Consider the following 25,346-nt stretch of genomic DNA (forward strand, 5'->3'; position numbering starts at 1 on the left):
TAACCCCTCCCCCCACAGCATCTAATTTCTCTGACATCAGTGACTCCTGGCTTATTGACCGACACATCTTAGTTTTGGGGGACAGTGTTTGGAATATAGTAGGGATTTAGTAAACATTGGTTGAGTCAGTGAACAGCAGGGATGATAGATGGTTTCTGTGACAGCACAGGACTCAGAAACGAGAGAGACCTTGGGAGAGGTGGGGGAGAACAATGCAAGGGGTGACCAACAAGACGCATTGCACTTATAAACGGACTTGTCACTTGCGATCTTAGCTGAGGCTGAGGTCTGAGGAGAGCGGTTCAAAGCCAGTGCAGGCAGAAAAGTCCCTGTGAGACTCTTATCTTCCACTAACCACTCAAAAACTGGAAGTGGTGCTGTGGCTCAAGCGGTAGAGCACTAGCCTTGAGCAAAAAGAGCTCAGGAAGAGCGTTCAGGCCCTGAGTTCAAGCCCTATAACTGACCAAAAAACAAACAAAACCCCCTGATTTGTCTAATTGAAACCCCTTTATACAACTATTTATGGATAATAATAATAATTTAAAAAAGAAAATCAGAGGGCCGGGTCCAGTAGCTCATACTTGCAATCCCAGATGTTTTGTGGGGAGAGAGAGAAGAGCAGTTGGTGACTAGCCCAAGCAAAAAGTACAAGACTCTATCTGAACAATAAATAATGCAAACAGGGCGGTCAGGCCCTGCACTTAACCCCCAGTACCAACAATTAAATAAATAAATGACTAAATGAAGAGTACAAAAAAAATGGGAGAAACCTTTGTAAGCTTACAATGAAAAGGAACCGTAACGTTTCACGGTTTAGGGAGTCCTGTCAGCATGGCAGAGTTGGTAAGCTTTGGTACACCAGACTCACGCCAGGCTGGAGAGCAGGACACACTTGTGGAACATTCTTGGTGTAGGTACAGAAATACAAAAGTAGTAACTGGGGTTTGAACTCTGGGCCTGGGCGCTGTCCCTCAGCTCTTCAGTTCAAGGTTAGCGCTCTACCACTTGAGCCATAGCACCACTTCTTTTTTCTGGTGGTTCTTTGGAGATAAGAATCTTGCGGGGGGGGGGGGCTGGGAAGGTGGCTCAGTGGTAGAGCGCTTGCCTTGCATGCATGAGGCCCTGGGTTCGATTCCTCAGCATCACATAAGCAAAAACAAAAAAGCCAGAAGTGGCGCTGTGGCTCAAGTGGTAGAGCGCTAGCCTTGAGCTGAAGAGCTGAGGGACAGCGCCCAGGCCCAGAGTTCAGGCCCCACAACTGGACCAAAAAAAAAAAAAAAGAATCTTGAGGGGGGCTGGGAAGGTGGCTCAGTGGTAGAGCACTTGCCTTGCATGCCTGAGGCCCTGGGTTCAATTCCTCAGCACCACATAAGCAAAAAGAAAAAAGCTGGAAGTGGCGCTGTGGCTCAAGTGGTAGAGCGCTTGCCTTGAGCTGAAGAGCTGAGGGACAGCGCCCAGGCCCAGAGTTCAGGCTCCACGACTGGACCAAAAAAAAAAAGAATCTTGTGAATTTTTCTGCTGGACTGGCTTTGAACTGTGATCCTCAGATCTCAGCTTCCTGAGTTGCTAAGATGACAGGCATGAGCCACCAACAGCGTAACTGGGGTTTTTGTCAAGTCACGTGCAGGCTCTGACTCCGTGGAAATGAAGTTGGCATTGCTGCTGCATCCTCAGGCGGAGCTGCCCGGCAGGTGAGGACCTGGGGGCAGGAAGGCCTGGTCTGCATGGGACGCTGCCACTTCCTGCCACACTGAGACCAGAGATTCTGTAACTCGATCAGCACCATCCCACGGCTCCAGTCCGTGCACACCCGCAGAGCTCCTCCGGATGCCACCTTCACAGCCGAGGTACGGAGGTAGCACATCTCCCTTTTTTCCCCAGGAGCCTAGTCTGATGGTGGGGAGAGATGCAGAAACACATGGTTTAGTGATTATAAAATGGGAGTTTCTGCCAGGTGCCAGTGGCTCACGCCTGTCATCCTAACTACTCAGGGGGCTGAGATCTGAGGCTCACGGTTTGAAGCCAGCTCAGGTAGGAAAGTCTGTGAGATTCTTATCTCCAGTTAACAGCCAAAAATCTGAAGTGGAGGTATGGCTCAAGTGGTAGAGCACCAAGGTCCAGCACCCAGACCAAGAGTTCAAGCCTTGGCATTGGCACAAAAATGAATGAATGAATGAATATGTAAGAAACAGAGTTTGTGTAGCAGGAGCCTCTGGCCTTTGGGAGAAAGCAAGACATCTCACCATGTCCAGGGTGAAGCTGAGCATTACCAGTTCAGTGAAACGAATGCTCCCACGGAAGATGACAGCTGACATGTGGTGGAGGATGGCAACCAGAGGCAGCCGTACCTGAGTTCAGACGGGCACCGTGCTGTAGGGTAATTTGACGCATGCGTGCAGGTGGCAAACTCTCCCTGGACGGGGCCAGAGCCTTTCCCTGCCTGTTGCTCAGCTCCTTTGCCAGGGATAAGAGGCACATGAAGAAAGCTCGGCGGTCACTCACATTTGCATTCCACAGGATCTTTGCAAATATAATTTTGCAAATATAACACCTTTAATTTTTTTCTTCTTCAAACATTGGGCAAGGTCAAAACCATCCTTTGTTCCAGGACACTACAAAACCAGACGGGGTGGAGGCGTCTGGCTTTGGGCCATGGTTGGCTAATTCCTGGGTCAGAGCACAGCTTGGGAGAGGCTGATGACCTGGGAGATGGGGAAGAGGGGAGTGGGGTCAGAAGAGTTCAAAGGAGGCCTAGAGGGGTTGAGAGGCTCCCTGGGGGAGGGGAGGGATTGCACTCAAGGAAGCCAAGTACTGCAAGCACTTCTTTAAAGCCTGTGTTTTCACTTATTTCTGTAATGTTAGACCTCAGCCTAGTGGACTGCGACCACAGTGCAAAGCCAGCCCAGGGCAGGAAAGTCCACGAGACTCTTACCTTCCAAAAATCTGGAAGTGAGCTGTGGCTCAAGTGGTAGAGCACCAGCCTTGAGCAAAAAAATAAGGTCTGGGAGTCCAAGCCCTGAGTTCAAGCCTGAGGCTTGGCATTTAAAAAAATAAAGCTTTAGCAAAGGCTGTTTACATACACACTGCTAGTTAATTTTTTTTCATTAAAGCAAACTCCACCCTGTTGGCACTTGTTTGTGTTATTCTAAGTCCTTGAAAACAACAAATAGCATTTTCTTAGTTACTCTAAGACAAATACTGTTTGTTTCCATGCACTGCCTTTGCATATAGAATCCAGTTTCTCTAGGTCTCATCCTATCTGTGTTTAATTCCATGATCATGACTCAGAGCTGGGCTGACAAGGTGCTGCCTCTTGGCAGGGGATACGATACAATTACACTCAAAGTAGATTGGTAAATATTTAACAGGCTGTTTTCTGAAAAAAAGATACATATGTAAAAAAGTTTTATTTACAATTTCACGAACTTGAAGATGTGTTGCACACAATTTATAAGTCAGTACAGATACTCTCCATTATAAATTCCACATGGCTAATTGATTCTCACAGAACGTTTTCATTGATTTTTGCAGAATGCTTCCATTCATAGATAGAGCAACTATAATTTCAACTAGCTAAGACAATGAATAAATGCTTGATTGTTATCCAATGCAGCAAAGAAGTTGCCTGTGTCATTGACAAATGAGCGTAGTTCTACACCAATGCTGGCCGACATTTGTTTATGCAAACAAGGAAAAGGAAGATGAAAATGTATGCTATGACTTCATTCATTTGCCAGTGATATGATCTTTTCTACATCATAAAAATGTTGGCAAGCAGCTGGATATTGGTGGTTCACGTCTGTAATCCTAGCTACTCCAGAAGCTGAGATCTGAGGATTGTGGTTCAAAGCCAGCCAGAGAAAGAAAGTATATGAGACTCATTATCTTTAATTAGCCACCAAAAAGCCATTAGTGGAGCTGTGGCTTAAGTAGTAGAGCATAAGCCTTGATTTGTCTCTGGTATAAATACTCTCACAGTGGGTCATTTCAAGCTATAAGAATCTGGACTCTTGAAGAGTCCAGCAGTAGCCACTGTCCCTTAGAATTTATGCCATATGAATGCAGTACACAACCTGCAAAGTCCTGGAAAATTAACAACCAGCTCTCTGCCCACAGCTCACTCATCCACAAGGGTTCCTTGGGCATCAGCCCTGCATGTCATCTACAACAACTTGGTTAAAGCAAGCAAGCAAATTAACGAACAGCCCTCTGTGCTGTTCTGTCAAGTTAGCTATGAATACATCCACTTGGCTCTTGTCAAAGCCATTTCTCAAGGTCACCTGAGAATGTCTAGGACAAAGATTAGCTTCTCAATAGGAATATAGCTCTCTAGCATTTTCTCTCTGTGTGCCAACAGAAAACATGGTGAGTGGACTCAGGAATGAGCATGAAAGGGCCTGAGAAATGAGCTGGTGGGGGCTGAGTTGTGGCTCAGTGGAAGAGTGCTTGCCCTGCATGTGTGAGGCCCTGGGTTCTATCCCCTCCCAACCCACAAACAGAAAACAAGGCTCATCTAAGCTTTTCTCATGCGGCACATGGGTTAACCCAAGACTGCGGAGGCTAATGGGCATACTGAAGAGAAGCAAAGCTGGCAAGTGTTCATGCGTAAAATGGTTTCAGGGTGCTAAAGCTCTCCCCAACTCCCCAGTGTGCCAGAGGGAGGTAACTGTGGCAAATGTACCCCACCTTCTCCCCCACCTGGGGGGAATCTTCCTCCATACATTTCCTACTTTGTATGTGGAACTTCTAGCTATGCTTCTTTGGTCACACCCTTAGGGTGATTTGTGTGTGTGAAATATGTGTATGTATGGGTGCCAGTCCTGAGGCTTGAACTCAGGGCCTGTTCTGGAGTGTCTTTGTTCAAGGCTAGCACTTTTCCTCTTTTTGGCTCCACTTTTGGCTTTTTTGATGCTTAATTGGAGATCAGGGTCTCAAGGATTTTCCTGCCTGGGCTGGCTTAGAACTGTGATTCTCAGATCTCTGCCTGCTGAGTAGCTAGGATTATAGGTGTGAGCTACTGGGTGATTTTTGGTGGTGTTTCTGTTTTATTGCTTGCATAGTGATAATTAGTTTTTTTTCTTTTTTTTATTGCTTTTCTTTGAAAACAAGCCTCACCTTTTGTTGGTACTTTGTGTTATTCTAAGTCCTTGAAAGCATTTTCTTAATTACTCCAAGACAGATACTATTCATAACATGAGCTGCCTTGGCATGTGTACTCCAGTTTCTCCACAGTTCTTTTCAGCACAGATCTGTCCATTCCAAGTGATCAGTCACATGTTAATGGCAAATAAACAAGACAGCTCTCGGGTTAAAGCTGCCAACCCCCGAGCCCATTTCAGAGTTAAGAGGACATATTTTACACCTTGATCTGAGTAAAAAGTGATTTCAGGTTCTTGTGAAAGGCTTATCAGTTACGAAATTCCTTTGGAACACGCCTTCTAGCCAATGTGGGGCTGCTGGACATTCATCCTCCTCTCTTCCTCCTCACTGTCTGTCCATTCTCCATTGCTGGGACAAAATGCCTGCAATAAATCACCGTAAAGGAGGGAAGGGTTGCTTTGGCTGGCAGTTTCTGTCACTGGGTCCATTTTCTCGGGGCCTGTTGTGAGACAGAACATTGTGTTAGTGGCGTGTGGTGAAGGACTGCTGCTCATTTCGGGGAGTGGGATGGGGTGGGCGTGGAGCCAGGTCTGGTTCCTTCAACGAGGGCCCACCTCCCCAAGTTCTACCACCTCCCAAAGCACTTGAATATAGGTGACATTTAAGACCCAAACCATACAGCTGAGCACCAGAGGCTCACGCCTATAATCCTACTCAGTAGGCTGAGACCTGAGGATCGTGGTTGAAAGCCAGCCAGGGCAGGGAAGTCCAAGAGACTCATCTCCAATCAAGTACTAAAAAGCTGAAAATGGAGTTGTAGCCCAAAGTAGTAGAGCGCCCACCTTGAGCACAAAAGCTCAGAGGCAGCGCCCAGGCCCTGAGTTCAAGCCCTAAGACCAGCACTGGGGGGGGGGGGGGGGGGGGGGAGGGCAGGGAAGTTCCAAATTACAAGGCATCTTCTCTCTCTGCTTTGTGGGAGAGTGATCTGTCCTGGGCTGAGTGCTGGGGGCGTGGTCTTCAGTGTGGCAGCCTTGAGGTGGAGGTGCCCGGAAGTGAGGCCTTTGTAGGAGTGCTTAGTGCACTGGAGATAATGACTGCACAGGAGAGGAGGTAGCTTTCCTGGGATCTTCATTAGTTCTTAAGAGACTGAGATGTAACACAGGGACCCAGATGCCACATCTCTCTTCTGGCTTCCTGTTAGGCAATGGGCTCAGGATAAGGGTGAAGGTGTTCCCAGGCATATGCCATTATCCACATGAGGCTGCATTGGTTGCCAACTGGATGGGCTGCTTGATCCTGGGCTCTCAGTCTTCAGTGCTGTGTGCTCCATACACCTTTCTCTCTCCTTGCGCTTTCCTTTTGCAGTACTGGACATCAAGCCTAGGACCTTATGCATAGTAGGTAACCATGCCATCCCTGCGTTACATCCCTTCTTAAAAGTCAACTTCTCAACCTCAGGTATTTTATTATAGCAATAGAAAACAGACTAATGCACCTCATTTACTTCCTCCTCCACCTCTTCCCCTTTCTTCTCTTCCTGTTCCTTCTTCTATACTAATACAGGACTATTTATTTTTATATTGTGAGAATACCGTACAGAGGAGTTACAATTACATGGGCAAGATAACGAGTGCATTTCTTATCAAGCATTGTTACCTCCTCTTTGTTTCCCCTTCCCATCCCTTCCCATACTCCCCCCACATACCCCCACCCAATCCTCCCCCTACAGGACTGTATTTTATCTGAAACCTATAGGATCAGAAATGTGTAAATTCAGAATGTATCCAAGCATAGAATATATCTGGACTCATTCCCCAGTGGGTCTCCACATATACTCCACAATCAAGCACATTTATATTTTGCAGCAAAACATGAATATTCACATAGAATGGGATAAATAACCTCACGCACAGCCTCGTGCCAGTTCATTTCAGGTCAATTTTATCACAGAGAGTTATTTTTAAAATCTGGCTTTCAGGGCCTTTAAAATATTCCGTGTAAGGGAAGACAGGAATGTAATGAATAGGTCCTCTTGTTTCCTACATTAAGACGGTTCTGTGTACAATGATTTCTTGACTCATGTTAAACTTTATTTGTCCAAAGCTACTCATTCTTGTGTTCCCCTCCATTTGGCTCTGGTCTTGCTTTAGCTGTAGGAACATATTGCTTTAGCATCCATCAATCTAAATCAATCAGACGTCCACCAGTGGACTTGGTCACTACTCATTTGGTCCCATGAAATGCAGCTTTGAAATTTGATGGTGTCTGGTGGCTCATGTCTGTAATCCTAGCTACTCAGGAGGCTCAGATCTCAGGATCGTGGTGCAAAGCCAGCCCAGGCAAGAAAATTCATGAGACTCTTATCTCCAATAAACCACCAGAAAACCGGAAGTGGTGCTGTGGCTCATTGTGGTAGAGTACTATCCTTGAGCAAAAGAGCTCAGGGACAGCGCCCAGGCCCAGAGTTCAAGCCCCACGACCAGCCCCCCCCACCCCCCCCCCAAAAAAAGTGCACAAGAAGTAAGAACACAAGCACAAAGGCAGTTCAGGAAGGGAGCTTAACTTTGTTGGTGTGGGAAGTTCTGATCCAGTTAAGGTTTCATTCTGTGCCAAGGAGAAAACACTGTTTTCTCTTTAGTCTCTCCCAGCCTCCTGGAGATCAGCTGTCCAAAAGTCAAGACTTGAAAAGTCACCCAGTCGAGTCTCCAACCCCAAACAACAGCAACAACAAGACTACGGCTGGAGAACGCGTTGGAAGGGAACAGGGGCTGCCTTGTGCACGAGAAGGCGTGCGGCGTAATGGAACGCACACAGGCTCCCATTATCCTTTGTGTCTATTAAGTAGCTAGAGGACAGCCCCACGGACAGAAAAGCACAGTGGTAATAAAACCCATCTAGGGTAGAAGAGGCAGGGATGGGTACAGCTTCTGGACTGCTGTCTGCTGCCCGGCCAGAGCTGCCCTCAGCGCGGCTATCTCACACAGCGCACAGTGCTCTCAGCAGCGGAGCAGAAGCCCGACGGAGCCGGACGTGCGGCCTGAGCCCCGCCGCCTCACGGGGCCGTCCCCACGCGGGGCCTGGGCAGGCGGCCTGTCACAGCCCGGCGTCCCCCGCACTTCCTCCCGGGGTTCCGGCTGGCAGCGGGGCCCGGGGTGCGTGATGCCGTCCGTTTTTATTTGACACGTGTCATCAGAGCTTCTGGAGTTTTCTAGACGCAGCTGCGAGAATTCCTTCGCAGCTGCAAATGGAAACCTGCAGTGGTCGGACTCGGCGGGGCCGGGTGGGGCGGACCCCGGGCGGCGGGCGCGGCGGACGGCGAGGGCCGGGCTCCCGGACTCCTCCGGGGGCCGGCGCCGCCCCACCGGGGACGGGGCGAGAGAAGGGGGCGCGGCCCAAGCAAGGGCCTCACCCGACGGGCGTGACCGCGACCCCGCGGCCACCACCTTGACCACAGTGCGATAAACGCAGCCCGCCCCGCCCAGCACCGTCCGCGCAACCCGGGGAGACCCGGCTGGGCGCCGGCCGAGCGCGGGCACCGCGGGGGTCCCCGCACCCCCGTCGCTGTCCCCGATCTCCGGGGTCCTGCGTGGATCCCCCCGGGGCCGTGCGTGGGTCCCTGTCCCATCCCCCCCCGGGGGTCGTGCGGGGGGGTCCCGTCCCCATCCCCTCGGGGGCCGTGCAGAGGGTCCCCGCCCCCAAACCCTATTCCCCCGCCCGGGGCCGTGCGTGAGTCCCCGCACCCCCGGTCCCTGTGCCGTCCTCCGGAGTCCTTCGCAGGACTCCCCCCCCCGGCGCTGTGCGGGGATCCCCGCCCCCCCCCCCCCAGTCCCCGTGCGGACACTGCGAGCTCCATCCCGCGCAGGACGGGTCCTTCCCGAGCGGGGAGCCGGAGGCGGGCCGCGCCGTCCGGGGTCCCCAGGCCCGGCCCCGCTCCCCAAGGCCTGGGTGGGACTCGGGGTGCCGTGCCCTTGTCGGGACGGCGTCGGCACGCCGAGGTCAGGAGGCTCGGGACCGAGTCCCGTGCCCCGGCTCGCGGCCGCGCGGACGCCGGCAGGCGCCGGGCCTCGGCCGGGCCTGGCGTGAGCAGAGGTGCGGGGGGCGCCCTCGAACCCTGAACCCGGCTGCGCGCCCGGCACGCGGAGACAATGCGGCGCGCGGCGGCCGGGAGCGGCGGGGCGGGCCGGGGCGCGCGCCGCCTTCCTTCCTGCAGGCCCGGCTCCGCTTCCCCGCGGCTCGGCGGCGGCGAGCGCGCCGATTGGCGGCCCGCCCCGCGCCCCGCCCCGGCCCGCGCCGCCCCGCCCCGGCCCGCGCCGCCCCGCCCCGGCCCGCGCCGCCCCGCCCCGCGCCCGGCCACCGCCCCCCCACCCCCGGCCCGGCCCCGCCCCTCTCCGCGGGAGGCGTCCGGGCCCGCGGCTGGGTGGCGGGCAGTTCCCGCCGGCTCTGCGCGCCGTCCTCGGGGCTCCCTCGGCGGGGACGCGGCGGCGGCGGCGGCGGCGGCGGTAGCGGCGGCCCTCGGCGCGCGGGCGGGCGGACGGCGGGCGGAGCTGCGGGGCTGCGCGCGCCCTGCTCCCGCCGGCGGCCCCGCAGCGGCCGGCCCGCGCCCTGCGGCGGCTCCCGCGCCCCGCGCTCCCCTTTGTCCGCGGGCCGGAGCGGCGGCGGCGGCGGCTCCCCGGTGCCCGCGCGCGCCGCGGCGATGCCGGACCAGATCTCCGTGTCGGAATTCGTGGCCGAGACCCATGAGGACTACAAGGCGCCCACGGCCTCCAGCTTCACCACCCGCACGGCCCAGTGCCGCAACACGGTGGCGGCCATCGAGGAGGTGAGCGGCGGCCTCGGCGGGGCGGCTCCGGCCGCGGGGGCCGCGGGGAGCCCGGCGCCCGGCCCCGCCGCCCGCATCCCGGGGAAACTTTCCCGTCGCCCAGGGCGGCCGCGGCCGGCCGGCCCTGCCGCAAGCGGAGCCCTTTGTTCCCGTGGAGGTGGCTCGGGCCGCGGCTGGACGGCCCCCTGGGGCCTTTCGGGGACCCCGTCCCCGCCCTCGGCACCCCCGCCCGCTCCCGCGGGCCCCCCGCCCCCGGCGCGGCCAACGTCGGCCTCAGTGGCGGCGCCGCGGCGAGCCGGGACCCCCCGCGCCCCCGGGCCGGGGCGGCGGACCCCGGGCGGACCTCGCCAACTTGTCCCGAAAGTGAATGGGGGGGGGGCGGCTGTGTGCCCCGGTGCCCCCGCAGCGCCCAGCCGTCGCGGGGACCCCGACCGCCCTCGAAGGCGGTGCCAGGGGCGGGGGGGAGTCGCGGCGGGGATGGGGGCCCTCGGCGGCCGCTCCCCGGGTCCCCGCGTCCCCACCGCAGAGCCTGCGGGGCCCCGGGCCGGGAGAGCGCGGTCACCGCCGCACGGAGGGCCGGGAGGGCCGGCCCGGGTCCGGGGCCCGCGGCGGCCGGCTGCGGTCGTCCCCAGCCGCACCCCTCGCCCTCGCCCTCGGCACCTGTGAGGCCAAAGGCGCATCGCCCCCGCGCCGGGGGGTCCCGCACCCACGCGGCGGCGACCGGGCTCTGGGCCGCGGTGCCGCGCGCGGTTCCCGCCGTGGCAGGGCGGGTGATTTCGGAGGACGCCGGGCCGGGGCGCGCGGCGGCGGGGAGCGCGGCCGAGCGCCGACGGCGGACATCCCGCCCTGGAACAAAGCCGCGGCGCGGGACCCGCTCCGGCGACGCGCAGTGCGGTTCCTCGGCGGCTGCTTTATTGAACGCAGCCTGCGCTGAGCTGAGTGCGGGACGGCCGCCGCAGTGTTCCCAGGCGCGGCGCAGCCAGCCCTGCCCTGCCCTCCCCTGCCCTCCCTTCCCCTGTCCTCCCCTGTCTTTCCTTCCCCTGCCCTCTCCTGCCTTCCCTTCCCCTGCCCTCCCCTCCCTTCCCTTCCCTTGCCCTCCCCTGCCCTCCCTTCCCCTGCCCTCCCCTGTCTTTCCTTCCCCTGTCCTCTCCTGCCTTCCCTTCCCCTTCCCTCCCCTTCCCTCCTCTGCCCTCCCCTCCCTTCCCCTCCCTTCCTCTGTCCCCCTTCCCCTCCCTTCCCCTCCCCTCCCCTCCCTGTTTTTGGCAGAAGAGAGCTTCCAGTCATCCTTTTGGAGAGTCCCGTGGTCCACGGGAGAGCCCTGCATTCTACTTTTATCAGGAAGGCTTAAAAATGATGCCTTCAGTCGGGGCAGGTGGGGATGGAATTTTCTTTTTGTCTGTCATTTTTTTTTTTTTTTTACAAGTACCAGTTGAAAAGCAATAGGAAAATATTCAGTGTTTTAAAAATACATCATCAGTAGTGCTTATAGAAATGGTTGCCATAAAAAAAAAAAAAAACGATAGCTCAGTATTGCTGAGGGAAGGGAGGCCCTGTGCACAGATGCCTTTAAAAAGCTTGATCATATTTAAAGTTCTGTTGCATTTTCACACTGTAGTTTGTCAGTTAAATATTGTTAACACTGGCAGATGTTGGAGAGCCAGGCAAATAGGAGTTGTTATTAAAGTTGGCATGGTCTCTGATTAATTTTGGTTTTCAGTGGATAAATCCAAAGCTGCTTTTGTATGCTGTGGGGGAGATTACTCTAGAGTTCAGTTACTGAGCAGATTAAAGGGAGACTGGATTTGGTCATTTCGTTAAATTGCAAGCTTGCTTCAAGTTACCTCTTGGTGGAGAGTGGATTCAAGTCTCGAAAGTGGAAAAATTAAAATCATTGCAGGGTTATCTCACTTTAAGTAAATCCAGTACACATGTTATGATGACAGTATATGAGAAGTTGGGATTATAACTAATTTGAAAGTTGTTTACTTTCAGAGAGAAGTCAGCATGGATTGCTTTAATTAATGTGTCCCTCCCAGAGTATTTAATGTTCAGTTCCAGTACCAAAACTTGTTCTGTGCCTGGTATAATTACAAAGGCCCACAATATTTTGGTTTTAAGCAAGCGTCTACTTTGTATGTGAGGATGAGACTTGAGAGTAATGGAACATAAAAGCTACACACCTAACAAATAAAATAATTTAAAATTTGTAAGCCTGTAGTCCTATACTTGAATGAGGTATGCAGTAATTTTAAACAGATTAACCTTGGTGAAACTTGATTTCTAATGGAGGTTATGTCTGCCAATAGCCATTTTCCAAATGAAATGTTGCTTTTTTGATTTGCATGCCTGTAGCTAAAATATTAGTAGCTACTTGGTGCTTGCCCTGAACTACAAACCTTACATCTGTTATCTCTAATTCTTTCCCTGATTGGGAGATGAGGAAGTAGATGCTGGGAGAGGTTAAATATGTTTCTCAAGGCTGTGGAGCTAGTAAAGTGGAATTTGAACTTGGCTTCATGCTGTTTTCAGAAACTGCTGTTTCCTCTCAACTTTTTTTTTTTATTGTGAAAATACTGTACAGAGGTGTTACAATTACATGGACAAGGTAATGAGTATTTCTTATCAAGCATTGTAGCCTCCTCCTTTGTTTCCCCGTCCCATTCTCCTCCCCCCCCCCCCCCCCCATCCTCTCAACTTTTAACAAAGATGTATTTTGTGTGACTCCTTTGCCAGGCAGGTTCAGGTTCAGGCTCTATCTTTACCACTTGCGTGAACTTGGTGGAGATCCCTAACATTTTCTCATTTTCTTAGGTTTACACCGTCTATCTTATTTGTGAGGATTGTGGCAGGGTGCCCAGCACAGGCTGGAGCAGACAACTGGTTTGTCAAATGCTAACTGCTTACCAGATTCTATCATAGTTACGATTTCCATGGGGGAGAAGGCAGGGCACCTGGATGAACGGTTGAAGGAGCGTTGTACACAAGAAGTTCCCGTATGTCTCCCCGTGCATACCATTTAACCAGTTTGCTGTCTTGGCAGCAAGCAAGAATCATAGCTGTGTTTTAAAATTTTCACTTGGTGATTACTTTCTCTTTGGATGGAGTAATTATTTTTGCATAGTTTTAGCAAAGTTAGCAAAGAGAAAATAAGTAGTTGTGGCATAAATCTGAAAAGTGAGCTTTTTTTTTTTTTTTTTTTTTGGTCAGTTGTGGGGCTTGAACTCAGGGCCTGGGGTGCTGTCACTGAGCTCTTTGGCTCAAGGCTAATGCTCTAACCCACACCACCAACTTCCACTTTCTGGTGGCTTATTGGAGATAAGAGTCTCATGGACTTTTTGGTAGTGGCTAGCTTTGACCAGTGATCTTCAGATCTCAGCCTCCTGAGTAGTTAGGATTACAGGTGTGAGCCACCACTGCTTGGCTAAAGTGAGCCTTTTGTTGTTGTTATTATTATTATTGTTGTTGTTATTTGTCTTCTTTGAACCTCTAGGCACTTCTGAATATTCTAAATATTCTAAAATAGGAAAAAAATTGTATACAGACTTAGAATGTTGGTGATTTTAGTTATGCTCCCTTTAATAGCACCATCCAGTCAGCTTTGCTTATTTGGTATTGATGTAGTTTTAAAAATAAATTTGATGTTGACTCCTAAGTATTAAAATTTAATCTACTTCCTTCCGGAGCCTTAATTCTCTCCTGTGTTATCCTTGGTTACTGTGGCAATCTCTCTGCTATTCTAGCCCAGTGTGCTAGCTGCAGCAGGAAAGCAAACATCTGGGCCAGGCCGATTCCCGTGGGCTTTGTTGTCTGTGGGGTCAGATCCTGCCCAGCAGTTGTAGTGGGAGCCAGGCCTTGTGCATTTTCCACAACCTTGTGGTTCTGAGCCCTAGCTCTTGGTGACTTGTTTGCAAAGCAGCTTCTCCAAATTCCAGACTCACAGATTTTTGGATCTGTGGTCAGGAGGACAGACACCCTTCTTGCCCAATGCATTCATGTTCTTGGAAGTGAGCTTTTAGGGGTCAAACAGGGCCATCTTTTTGTGCTGTTCTGAAGTCTGAATTTGGGACATTTTGAGTCAGGGGAGAACTTGTCTTCTTTAGCTTTTCTCTTAAGGTCAGGTAAAAGTTCCAGGTTCTAGGTCCTGCCCTTCATTCAGCTGAATGGAAACCTGCTTTGCTCTGTTAGTTGAAGGGATTAGAACACCGAGAAGAGCCTGGTGCCAGGAGCCTGGTGCCGGTGGCTCAAGCATGTAATCCTAGCTAGTGAGGAGGCTGAGATCTGAGGATCTTGGTTCAAAGCCCTGGTAGGAAAGTCCGTGAGACTCTGAACTAGGAGAAAACCAGAAATGGCACTGTGTCTCCAATGGTAGAGAGCTTGCCTTGTGTTGAAGAGCGGAGGGACAGCACCCAGGCCCAGAGTTCAAGCCCCATGACTGACAAAAAAAAAAAAGAACACCACCAAGAGGAAATACATTGTCTCAGTGAAAGAACCTACTGTTGTCTAGGGGTAGAAACAGACATCCGCAGGCTGATCCTGCCCTGCCTGCTGTCAGCCTCCCACACTGCTGGCTAGGTGCTGGTGCAACTACCCATGGCTCCTGGGCCACTCTGGCCTGTCTCAAATGTTCAGCAGCCACATGTGATGAATGATGACTGTATTAGATGGTGACAATTCTTTTTATTTTTATTTTTGCTGGTCTTGGGGCTTGAACTTAGGCCCTGGGTGCTATCCCTGAGCCTCTTTGTGCGCAAGACTAGCGCTCTACCACTTGAGTCAAAGCCACTGCTGGCTTTTTGAGTAGTTTATTGGAGATAAGAGTCTCACGGACACTTTTCTGCTGGGGCTGGATTCAAACCATGCTCCTCAGATCTCAGCCTCCTGAGTAGCTAGGATTATAGGCGAGAGCCACCACTGCCCTGTTTGAATGGGGGAAGAGTTAGAACATTTCCATCATTGAAGGCAGTTCCATTGGACTGGGCAGCTATAGACCTTTGTAACTCCAAGATGGTTTATGAACCCCATCAGCCAATGCCAAGCCTCAGGCCCCACACTAGACGTGCTGAGTATGATGCTATGTTTTAACCTGCCTGTGCACTGCTATGTTTGAACCGGCCTGTGCAGTGCACCAGCCCTTGAGAGACGCTGTCACAGAGTGTGAGCTGGGACTGCACTTCAGAGTTGCCTGGGGCCTTTATAGAGTACAGTTGCTTGGCCCCACTCCCTGTAATTCTGATCTGATTGTTAGGGTGAGGCCTGGAGGCGTCCACATTCTTGGGCTCCTCCCAAATAGGGTTGATAAGGACTGATAAACAGGTGCTTACGTAAAGTGAGGCCAGCTAGTGATCAGAGCTGATGGGCAGGAAACTGAAGTTCTGACAAGGGCCGCAGGGCCCAGGACACCAGCCTGGAAGATGTGTGGCTGGAGAAATGTGGGAACAGGCCTAAGATGGGAGCAAGCAGACTCAGAGCTTGTGGGGACAGAAAAAAGACCTGTGTCCCAGGCCAGAGAGAGGCGCTGGCACTTAGGGCTTTGCCTGCCTTGGGGGGGGGGGGGCAGAGTCTGGGTTCTGTTGTGGTATGAGGGAAGCTGTTGGAGGGCTTTGAGCCGGGAGTGAGGTAGCTGATTCATATGTTCCTTTTCTAGGTGGTGGCTCCAGGGAAACTAGATGAGCAGAGCTTGGGAGAAAAGAGGGGACCAGTGGGGTTGGCGGGTGGAGGATGACAGTGTGGCTGGCATGAGAGAGTGGTGGCGGTCTGTTGGCATGTGGCTGTGGCTGTGCTGGTGGCGTGTGGCCTCTGCCCTGAAGGAGTGGGCCTTGCATGGCCCTGTGGTGCCGCTGCCGCTGTCTGTGCTGCACACCTGTGTGTTGCGCAGCATGGCTGGCGAGTAACTCCTTATTACATCCTGCTGCACACACTGAGCCAGGAGGGACTGAGGCCGGCTTCGGGCACTGGGCAGAAGATGGCTGGCAGCGTCCTCTGTTTCTGAGCAGGTGATAGTAGGTGGCACTCTGGTGAACATGTGGTGTAGCTGATTTCAGAAAGGTCTTTTTTTGGCAGAGGTGGTGGGTGAGGATTGAACTGGGCTGTGTTGCCTAGGCTGTCCTCAAACTCACGATCCTCATACCTCAGCCTCCTGAGTTTCAGGGATTACTGGTATGGATCACCATGTTCTGCTCAAAAAAGATGTTTTAGGCTGGGCATTAGTGGCTCATGCCTGTAATCCTAGTTACTCAGGAGGCTGAGATCTGAGGATCACGGTTCAAAGCCAGCCTGCTGGGCAGGAAAGTCCGTGAGACTCTTATCTCCAATAAACCACCAGAAAACTGGAAGTGGCGCTGTGGTAGAGTGCTCACCTTGAGCTGAAGAGCTGAGGGACAGTGCCCAGGCCCAGAGTTCAAGCCCCATTACTGAACAACTACAACACAAAAAGATCTTTTAATGATAAAATACTTAAGGTTTCAAAGGAAACCAATTATGTTGAAGCCAGGTTTCTAAAATTTTCAGAATTTATGCCATGCTAAAATGTGGTTCTTTACTAATATGGAGATTAGTTTAGTAAATACCGCAGTTGTGGAGTACTTTAGAAACAACGCTGTGAGACCTTTCTGGTAACTACAAAGGGACGTTACTCTATCTTTTATTGGAGTCCCAGGAATTGCCAACGCCATCATGGTGTGTCACTCTCTCTCTTAATTGCAGAAAGTGTTGAATTTCATTTAGGCACTAATGAAATGCAGGCAGATGTACATCTTTTCTTCCATCCAAGTTTGTGAACCCTCTTGGGTATAGGCTCAGAATTCCAGGCTTGGTGGTAAGGTTATTTGAGTTGTCTTGTGGAGGGATTGTTCAGCAGTGCGGTTAAAACTTCATTCTGTCCTTGTCCTGATTTGGTCCTAATGGTCTTGGGGAGACCATTAGAGCCAGCGATAGTCTTATGAGACGCTACAAGTGTGCGGGGAGCTCTAGGGGCTGGGAAGCTGTTTAGGCCCCTGTCTGACTTCAGGGTCAGCCTTGGCAGCTTCCCTGGCCTTGTGGGCTAGTCTATACGCTTGCTACCATACACTCGTTTTAGAGTTCAGCAGACATGCAAATTCACTCTCACTCATCCTGTAATGAGGACCAGCATCAGGTGGCCACTGCAGGGCAGCTCTTCTGTTTGCTATCTTGTTTGTCTAGCCTGTCCTATGCTGTCCTTGATGTAGGCCATGCTCCCGTGTGAAATGAAGGTAGACTTGCAGGCACCTGCTCCCAGGGTAGTGAGGGTCCCTGGAAGGCGCATTGTTTATGGTGAGGTTGTGTATGAGGTCGTAGATGGGAGCTGCTCTGCTGTATGGATGTGTTTGGAACAGCAGAGCATGGTTGACATGGATACCAGTCCATACTGATCTTTTCCCCCTTTGTCTTTATTGGTCTTTAAAAAAATTTTTTTTTTTTTGTTTGGTTCTAGACCTGGGGCTTGAAATCAGGACCTGGACACTGTCCCTGAGTTTCTGTGCTCAAGGCTAGCACTCTAAAAATTTGAGCCATAGCTCTGCTTCCAGCTTTTTGGTAGATAAGTGTCTCATGGACATTTGGGCTGGCTTTGAACCACAATCCCCAGATCTCAGCCTCCTGAGGAGCTAGGATTACAAGTGCAAACCACCAGCACCCAGCATCACTGGGCTTTTATTATGTTCCAGGCCTTCAATGTGTTCATTAAAGTCGGTTTATTTACTACAAAAACCCGACAAGGTCTGGAGAAGTTGGGCAACTTTACCAAGTTCCCAGGGATGGGATGTGAGGGGGCCACGCCACGGTTCAGATCAAGTGTTTTGACACCAGTCTTGTCTTTCTGCACAGCAGACCCTGTGCCTGGGAAGGCCTTTGTTTTTGGGGCTGGCACCAGTGCTGGCTCTTCCAGTGGTTGATTTTGTTGAGTTGGTATCTCCTGCATTTCCTGAGTGGGTGCGTCTTCCCTGTCTCCTCTGTGCGTCCTGGAGAAGACTTTTCCTCCTTCTTCTCTGCTCTGCGGGCATGCCCGGCCCTGGGGAGGGATTAGGCCGCAAGGGCTAGCGTCTTTCACGCACTGGCAGAAGGGCCCTGCAAACAGTTATTAATGATGTCATGTCATCTTTCCACTCGATACTGGAGATTGCTTTGTCAATAAGATCAGCTCGGTGATGAAGTGACGGATCCCGTTTCTTTTAGGATTCTGTCTAGTTAGGATCTTGGGGACTCTTTCTCTAGCCTCTTAGAAGAAGTCACAGTTTGGAATTTAATGTTTTTAGTGAAATGACAGAGGCTGATATTTTTTTGGGCTTTAATTTTGTGTTAAGAAATGTATTATGTCTGAGGTTGGTTATCCTCTTAATCCTAGGAGGTAGTAGGCCTTTCTCTGTTTTGAGGTTAAGGAAACTGAGGCTCGCAGGAGTTACATGACGTCAGGTTCCCATCCTAGAGCCAGGAGACACTGTGGGGAGATTAGCTGTACTGCCCTTTGTGACCTTCTGATTGGCCCTTTGATGCCCGTGTCAGTCTCCTGCCAAGGTCTCTGTTTTCTGTGAAGGAGGGCTCTTGGGATGGGTTTAGGTGGGTTTGTGGGTGTCCTGGGTGCTGGTTGGTGATTGTTTGTTGACTAGTCCTCATTGTTACTGAGTTAGAGGAGGTGTGACTTCCTAGCTGCAGGTCGTCAGACACTTATCCCCTAGGGCACTTAGCATCCGAGGTGCTTATTAAGTGGTCTTAACTGCCGGTAAGTGAGTTAAAGGATTGATCTGGCTCCCTTGGGGTGGAGGGTTCCGCAGCCCTGGCGGGACTATGTGTAAAGCACTCACAGGCAGTGTTGCTTTGCATCAGCAGATCTGTGCTTGGCGAGGTGGCCCCGGAGGGTGACTCATGGATGTGGCTCTGCGTGTCTAGGCAGACTCAGGCCAGGAGTTAGCACTCTGCTTCAACTTACGGGACTTCCAGAGAGATTTGGAAAGGAAGGGAGACTCTCAAGTCTTTGTTCTGTTTCTTTGGGTCTCTTATCTGTTACTGACCCCCTGCTGTGCCTGAGCATGTCACCACTGGCCAGCTGTAAAAGCAGAGAAAGGATGACATCTCGAGCCTTTGAGCCTTTCTAAGGGCTTTGCTACTATCTGCAACAGTCATTTCCCAAGACAGTATTGGGACTTGAACTCAGTCAGGGCCTCACATTTTCTCTCAGCTTTCTTGTTCATGGCTGGTACTCTACTACTTGAGCCATGCCACTAGTCCAGCTTTATTTGCTAGTTAGTTGAAGATAAGAGTCTCACAGACTTTTCTGCTCAAGGCTGGCTTGAACCATGATTCTCACATCTCAGCCTTCTGAATAGCTAAGCTGTTATGACCCATCTGCATCTGGCCTGCACCATAGTCATTCTTGCTTTACTTTTCCTGACCGTTTGTGGTTTTTCAAGAAGTTAGAAGTCAAAGTGAGGTTTACCTCACCCATCTGCCCCCTTTGCAGCCATTTTCTCCTAAATATTCCTGGAGTCACTATGTCCATTGGTCCTGAGCTGGGATTCTCTTAGGTACATGCTGGCTTAAGTTTGAGACAAACTCCTAATGTTGTTGTTTTTATTGTTGTTGTTTGTTTTGTGTTTTGTTTTCAGTCTTTGTTTTCAGATCTTGATTTCTTGATTCCCTCTTGAACTGTATTCTGTGTTACTGCTCATAGTTTTTATGTGTGGACTGATAAGTGTGACGGTTCTATCAAGGTTCTAACAGCTTTTCCCTAGATTTGGGAGTCAGTGTTCCCATCATTGGAAGATGTGCTGTTGTAGGGAACCAGCGATCTCACATTTGCTCTTTGGAGTTGTCTGTGGAGTGGAGAGACTTCCAGCTAAGGAATTAGGGATCTAGGTTCCAGTTCCGGTTGATTCTCTACCTTAGTGTCTGACCTGGAGCCAGGCACTGCCTGTCCAGCCTCCGGAGCGAAGGTGTGGACTAGGTGGCCTCTGGCTGGCCTTCCCGTCTGGAAACTCCACAGTTCTGCTATCTCACACGTCTCTGGAATACATGATAGGAACAGATGTCAGCAAGTATGTCTAATTTATTGTACTGTGGGTACTAAATCATTTCTTCAAGTTGAATTTTGAATTACATTTTTTAAAACAAAGCATTTCTTTGGCTTCTTGAGTAGAATTCAACTCAGTGATTTTTAATATATTCACAGTGGTATAGCAACCACCACCATTTAATTGTAGAACATTTTCAGCACAAATAAGAAACTCTACACTCATTAGCTATTACTCCCACTCTGTCCTCTCCCCGCCCCTCCCACCGCTGACCTGCCGTGTTTATGGATTTACCCACTGTGGATATTTCACATACTGTGTTTTAAGATGTGGCCTTTTGTGTCTGGCCTCTTTAACATTTGCTGAGGTTGAAGCATGATTCTACTTCATTATTTTTGGTGGTGGGAGGCAGCCCTGGGCTTGAACTTAGGGCCTGGGCACTGTCCCTGAGCTCTTTTGCCCAAGGTTAGCACTCTACCATGTTAACCATAGCTCCAGTTCTGATTTTTTTTTTTTGCTGCCCAGGCTGTCTTCCAGCCTCCTGAGTAGCTTAGGAATACAGGTGTGAGCCACCAGCACCAGCTTAGCTTTGTTCTTTTTAACTTACTTTTCTTGCTTATCTGCTGGATCAGTTCTTAGTTATCTTTAAGTGATCAGTGGTGCACAGATTGGAACTCGGTACTCTTTTTCTGGGTGCTGGATCTGAGCTCAGGGCCTGTGCTCGCAAGGCTCTGCCCCCCCACTTGAGCCAGTCCTCTGTGGCTCAGAGACTTCACGGAGGGACCGACTTCATTACAGAGCAACTACATTTGATGTACACTGCTGCATTTCATTTCCCTCACCTCACTCCCTGTTTGGGTTCTGTGTGGACAGAGACGACGAGAAGGCATGCCTTGCCTGGTCGTGGGCTGCGGCGGGAGTTAGTGGAGGGGTCTCTGCGCAGGGCGGGGAGGGGGGTGGTTTGGAACCCTGGGGAGGTTCATAGTTCAGTGGGAGCTAGGCCTCAGCGCCTCGACTCCACATTCAGCTGCTCCCCACCCGCCGTCAGCCCAGCTGCGGGTCCTCCATGTGTTCCCCATGAGCAAACTGCTCATCTTGGCAAAAGGTGTAGATTTGAGATTCCCGGTTTCTTCCCCGCACTGTGAGTTCTCTTGTTCTCTGCTGGGAACGAGTGAGCTGTCTCCCTGCTGTGGTGAGGCTGTCCACACTGTAGGTCTTGATTGTCGTGGGCCATGAGCGTTCTGCGTGGAGCAGTCCCCTGGATCTGCTTGTGCGAGGGGAAAGCCTCGTGGCAGTGCTGAAGGGAGGTGCTGCCCCCTCCCCCTCCTCCTCCTCCTGCCCTTCCTGACCCGGGCTCCGCCTTCCTTTCTCTTGTGGCTGCTTGCTATGCTGCAGGCTGACTTTCTCATCCGCTCTTCTTCGTCTCCCCCGTTGGATTTTCTGTTGACTTTGACTCCTTTTTCTGTTTCAGGCCCTCTGCTTCTGTTTCTTTTCTTTTTTTGTGTGTGTGCTGGTCCTGGGGCTTGAACTCAGGGCCCAGGCCCTGTTCTTGCACTTTTTTTGCTCAAGGCTAGTACTCTGTCACTTGAGCCACAGCTCCACTTCCAGCTTTTTTGGTATTTAATAAGAGATAAGAGTCTCTGCGCTGGGAAGGTGGCTCAGTGGTAGAGTGCTTGCCTTGCATGCATGAGGCCCTGGGTTCGATTCCTCAGCACCACATAAGCAGAAAAAGCCAGAAGTGGCACTGTGGCTCAACTGGTAGAGTGCTAGCCTTGAGCTGAAGAGCTGAGGGACAGCACCCAGGTCCAGAGTTCAGTCCCATGACCACCACCACCAACAAAAAAGTCTCATAGATTTTCCTGTCCTGACTGGCTTTGAACCAAGACCCTTAGATCTTAGCCCCCTGAGTAGCTAGGATTACAGGTGTGAGCCACTGGTGCTGGCCCTGTTTTCTTTTTAGAAGTTGTTTCTGTGAGGGTACTCGGGAGTGGAGCTGCAGTTTGGGGTTTCAGGCAGACATCTATATCTCTCAAGTCACACATGTAAGCTGATGCTTTGGCAATGTTTCCCACCACTCTGCTTTCTCTCAGTTTTCCAGAACTGGGCTTATTGTATCTCATCAAATGATTTATTATCTTTGGTAACCATGTTGGAAGGAGCTTAGTTTTCAAAGTACATAGTTTTCTTTTTTATGGTCAGAACAAGGTAAAGGAAGTTTGATTGATCCAATGAGAAAGTGGCTTTAGCTGTTGTTACTAATAGGAAGGACCCTGTTGTATTGCTCTTTTAATTTATGAGCCTTCTTGGATCTGTGATGCATCTGTACACTAAGTTAGTAAGGCCTGATCTGTCATATTCAGGGCTTTGTTTCTGCCTCCAAACCGCCATGAACTGCTGCTGTGTTTTAAGTGTCTAGCTTGACAGTCTGCTAGATTTTGGGTTGAATTAGGGAGTAGCACTGTCAGCAAATGAGTGTTTCAGAAATGTGCCACTGTTTTCCAAAGGAAAATGTGCTGTGAGCTGAGCTGAGCTGCCCGCCGTGGAGCGTGCCTGCAGGAAGTGAACAAGACCCTGGATGTGGGAGGAAGGTGGCTTCTTTGTAAAGCCCATTTTGTTTCTCTGTAGGCCAGAGGCTGGTCACCCTCAGGCTCCCAGAAATGACCACACGGTGCTGCAGGAACCGCTGCGCCCCAGCTCTGTAGCTGAGGCCAGTGCAAGGGTGGAAGAGAATTAGATCAGCTCTGAAGGGTGGGACCAGCTCCTACTCCTGGAGTCCCTAGGTCTCACTAAGACACAGCAGGAGGAAATGACTGGAGGACCCTCTGCCCTGAGGGGCTGGAAAGTGTGTGATGTGTGATCCACTAAGGAAAGCCATGAAAATAGCTTTTTTTTTTTTTTTTTTTGCCAGTCCTGGGGCTTGAACTCAGGGCCTGGGAGCTGGCTCTGAGCTTCTTCTGCTCAGGGCTAGCACTCTACCATTTGAGCCACAACGCTACTTCCAGCTTTTTCTGTGTATGTGGTGCTGAGGAATGGAACCCAGGGCTTCAGACATGCTAGGCAAGCACTCTACCACTGAGCCACATTCCCAGCCCTAGCTTTTGAATTTTGCTGTGTAATTTTGAGCTTGAATTCACTAAGAAAACAACTCCTTCCTGTAACCTTTGCTCAGCAGAGGTTTTGAGTATGTCTTTGGGCCATGGCAGAATCACTGAGACATCTGTCTCTACAACACACAGTCTTATGTGAAGACAGCCTTGACCTAGGGGTGTGTGCCTGGAGAGAGCGCCCCTGTGGATGGCTGTGCCAGGGTGGCGGCTCCCAGCCAGCCCACGGTGTTGTGGCATTTCCAAGTCGAAGTGCCCCCCTTTGCAGTCACATGCCCCGCCTGCCTGTGTGACTGAGTTTGTCCAGGGTAAGGACCAAGAATAATTCCACAGCCCAATGTGGAGCACACTGCGTGGTTCTCTGACGGTGTCCGTTGACTTCCAAGGGCCAGGCAGGTTTTCTGATATGTGTCTTTGCCCATAAAAGGGTTGCTGTATATTTGGAAACAAATTCATTTTGGTCAGCAAAATTAAGGTTGTCATGTCATCTTTTGAAACATTTTGGAGAAAAAAGGATTACTGAAATGTCTGCTCTGTAAAGCATTGCAACTGGGCTGGAAATGTGGCTTAGTGGTAGAGTGCTTGCCTCCCATGCATGAAGCCCTGGGTTCGATTCCTCAGTATCACATACACAGAAAAAACCGGAAGTGGCGCTGTGGCTCAAGTGGTAGAGCACTAGCCTTGAGCAAAAGGAAGCTCAGGGACAGCGCCCAGGCCCTGAGTTCAAGCCACAGAATGGCCAAAAAAAAAAAAAAAGCATTCCAACTAATAGCTAATTCTTCATTAGAAATGATACCGATCTATCTCTTTTACAAACCTGCCCTAACATCCCCCCAACCCATCAGGACTTCGTTGCTGAAGTAGTTAACTCTCTGACTTGCTTTGTGTGGCCTTTTTTTTTTTTTTGGATCTATTACCCATTCATCCTCTGTCCATCTATCCATGAGGGGACAGACCTAGAATGTCTGTTCTGAAGCATAAAGCTATAGAACAGGGTGGTGACCACCTGGCCCTACGCACCCCTTCTGTGCTGGAGTGCTGGCTTCCCTTGTGTGTGGAGGAGGAGTCTTCTCCCAGGAGGACTGGGGCGGGTTAGTGTGAGTTGGGATAGGTAAGTCAGAGCAATGCAGATTAGGTTGGGTCACTCACATGAGTTTTTGTTCAGTCAGCACCGAGGTCAGCCTGCAGCCTGATTTTGTATGCAAAAACATATAGTGTTCACTGCTTTTAAGGATTGTGGAGAAAACTCCAAAACAAGAATCCAAAGACTAGGCAACAGAGATGGGGTGTATATGGCCCACAAAGCCTATGATAGTTATTTGCTATCTGGACATTTGTGGGGAAAATGAATCCCATCCCTGGGTTAGGATATAGAGTTCAAGTCAATGGAGACCTGTACCAGCTCCAGCCAGGGTTTTTGGTCATGTATCTAGTAGTCCATGTGGCACATAGGGTCCTTTAAACACCTTACTGTAGGGACCTGGTACTGTACCTATGGGAACAGTTTTTCTGTCCTTGGAAGTTTATCTTAGGTGAAAACAACTACTTTTGCCTTGGCCTCTTTGGCTCTGATTTTACCTTGTGAGGTTATAAGAGTGTAGGTCAGAGTTGGATTGTGGAGGGCTGAGCTTTCCATTGGGAATTGATTCAGGAGGTTGCAGGGAACTGTTACAGGCTTTGGGATGGAGTGGTGGTCTGAGCAGAGGAAGCTGGTTTGACCTAAGAGGTGGAGAGGAGGAGACAGCTTCATCAGAAGGGTCAGTGCCCCGTATACCAGTGGGAGACATTGGCCACCAGAGGGGAGTGGTAATGGGAGTCTGGATTCGTGCATTGAATTAGGGCCTGCATCCTCTTTATTGGGGTTACAGAGGAAGGAACGGCGTGTGGGGAGCAGTAGATAGATTCTACTTCTGGAATACAGCATTATACTCTGCATATGGGAAATAATCAACCTACTAGCCCTTAACATGCTACCATCGCCTGAGTGGGGTTGGCTGGTGGGTGGTTTGTTCAGGCCTTGCTTGCACGCTCACAGGCGGTGGCTTTAGGAGCTCCTGAGCTGCAGAGAAGGAAAAACAGCGGTTTTGCCAAGAAGATGGAGCATGTTTCAGGGATTCACTCCTTGAAGACAGGGATGGTTGTGTGTGTATGTGTGTGCGCGTGCATGCATACGTGCGTGCACACATGTCCTCATGTATGTGTCTCTGAGCCCACAGTGCGTAAGAGCACTGAAGAGTATTTGGTGTTAGGGAGCTGGACTCATACAGAGCATTAGCTGCATATTGAAAGTGAGCAGTAAAA

General features: G+C 51.1%; 1 protein-coding gene across 2 annotated transcripts in view; it reads left to right on the plus strand.

Moving 5' to 3' along the window:
- Positions 1 to 9,758: 9,758 nt before the first annotated feature.
- Positions 9,759 to 25,346, plus strand: part of Asap2 (ArfGAP with SH3 domain, ankyrin repeat and PH domain 2) — a 154,625-nt gene continuing 139,037 nt past the window's right edge. For both annotated transcript variants that reach the window (XM_042680742.1, XM_042680743.1), the window contains exon 1: positions 9,759 to 9,919. In XM_042680742.1, the coding sequence (XP_042536676.1) occupies positions 9,794 to 9,919 (126 nt within the window). In that variant the 5' untranslated portion in view covers positions 9,759 to 9,793. The remainder of the gene's footprint in view (positions 9,920 to 25,346) is intronic.

This window comes from Dipodomys spectabilis, unplaced genomic scaffold, assembly GCF_019054845.1.
Source record: "Dipodomys spectabilis isolate Male_0828 unplaced genomic scaffold, ASM1905484v1 ptg000066l, whole genome shotgun sequence".
NCBI classification, from domain to species: Eukaryota; Metazoa; Chordata; class Mammalia; order Rodentia; family Heteromyidae; genus Dipodomys; species Dipodomys spectabilis.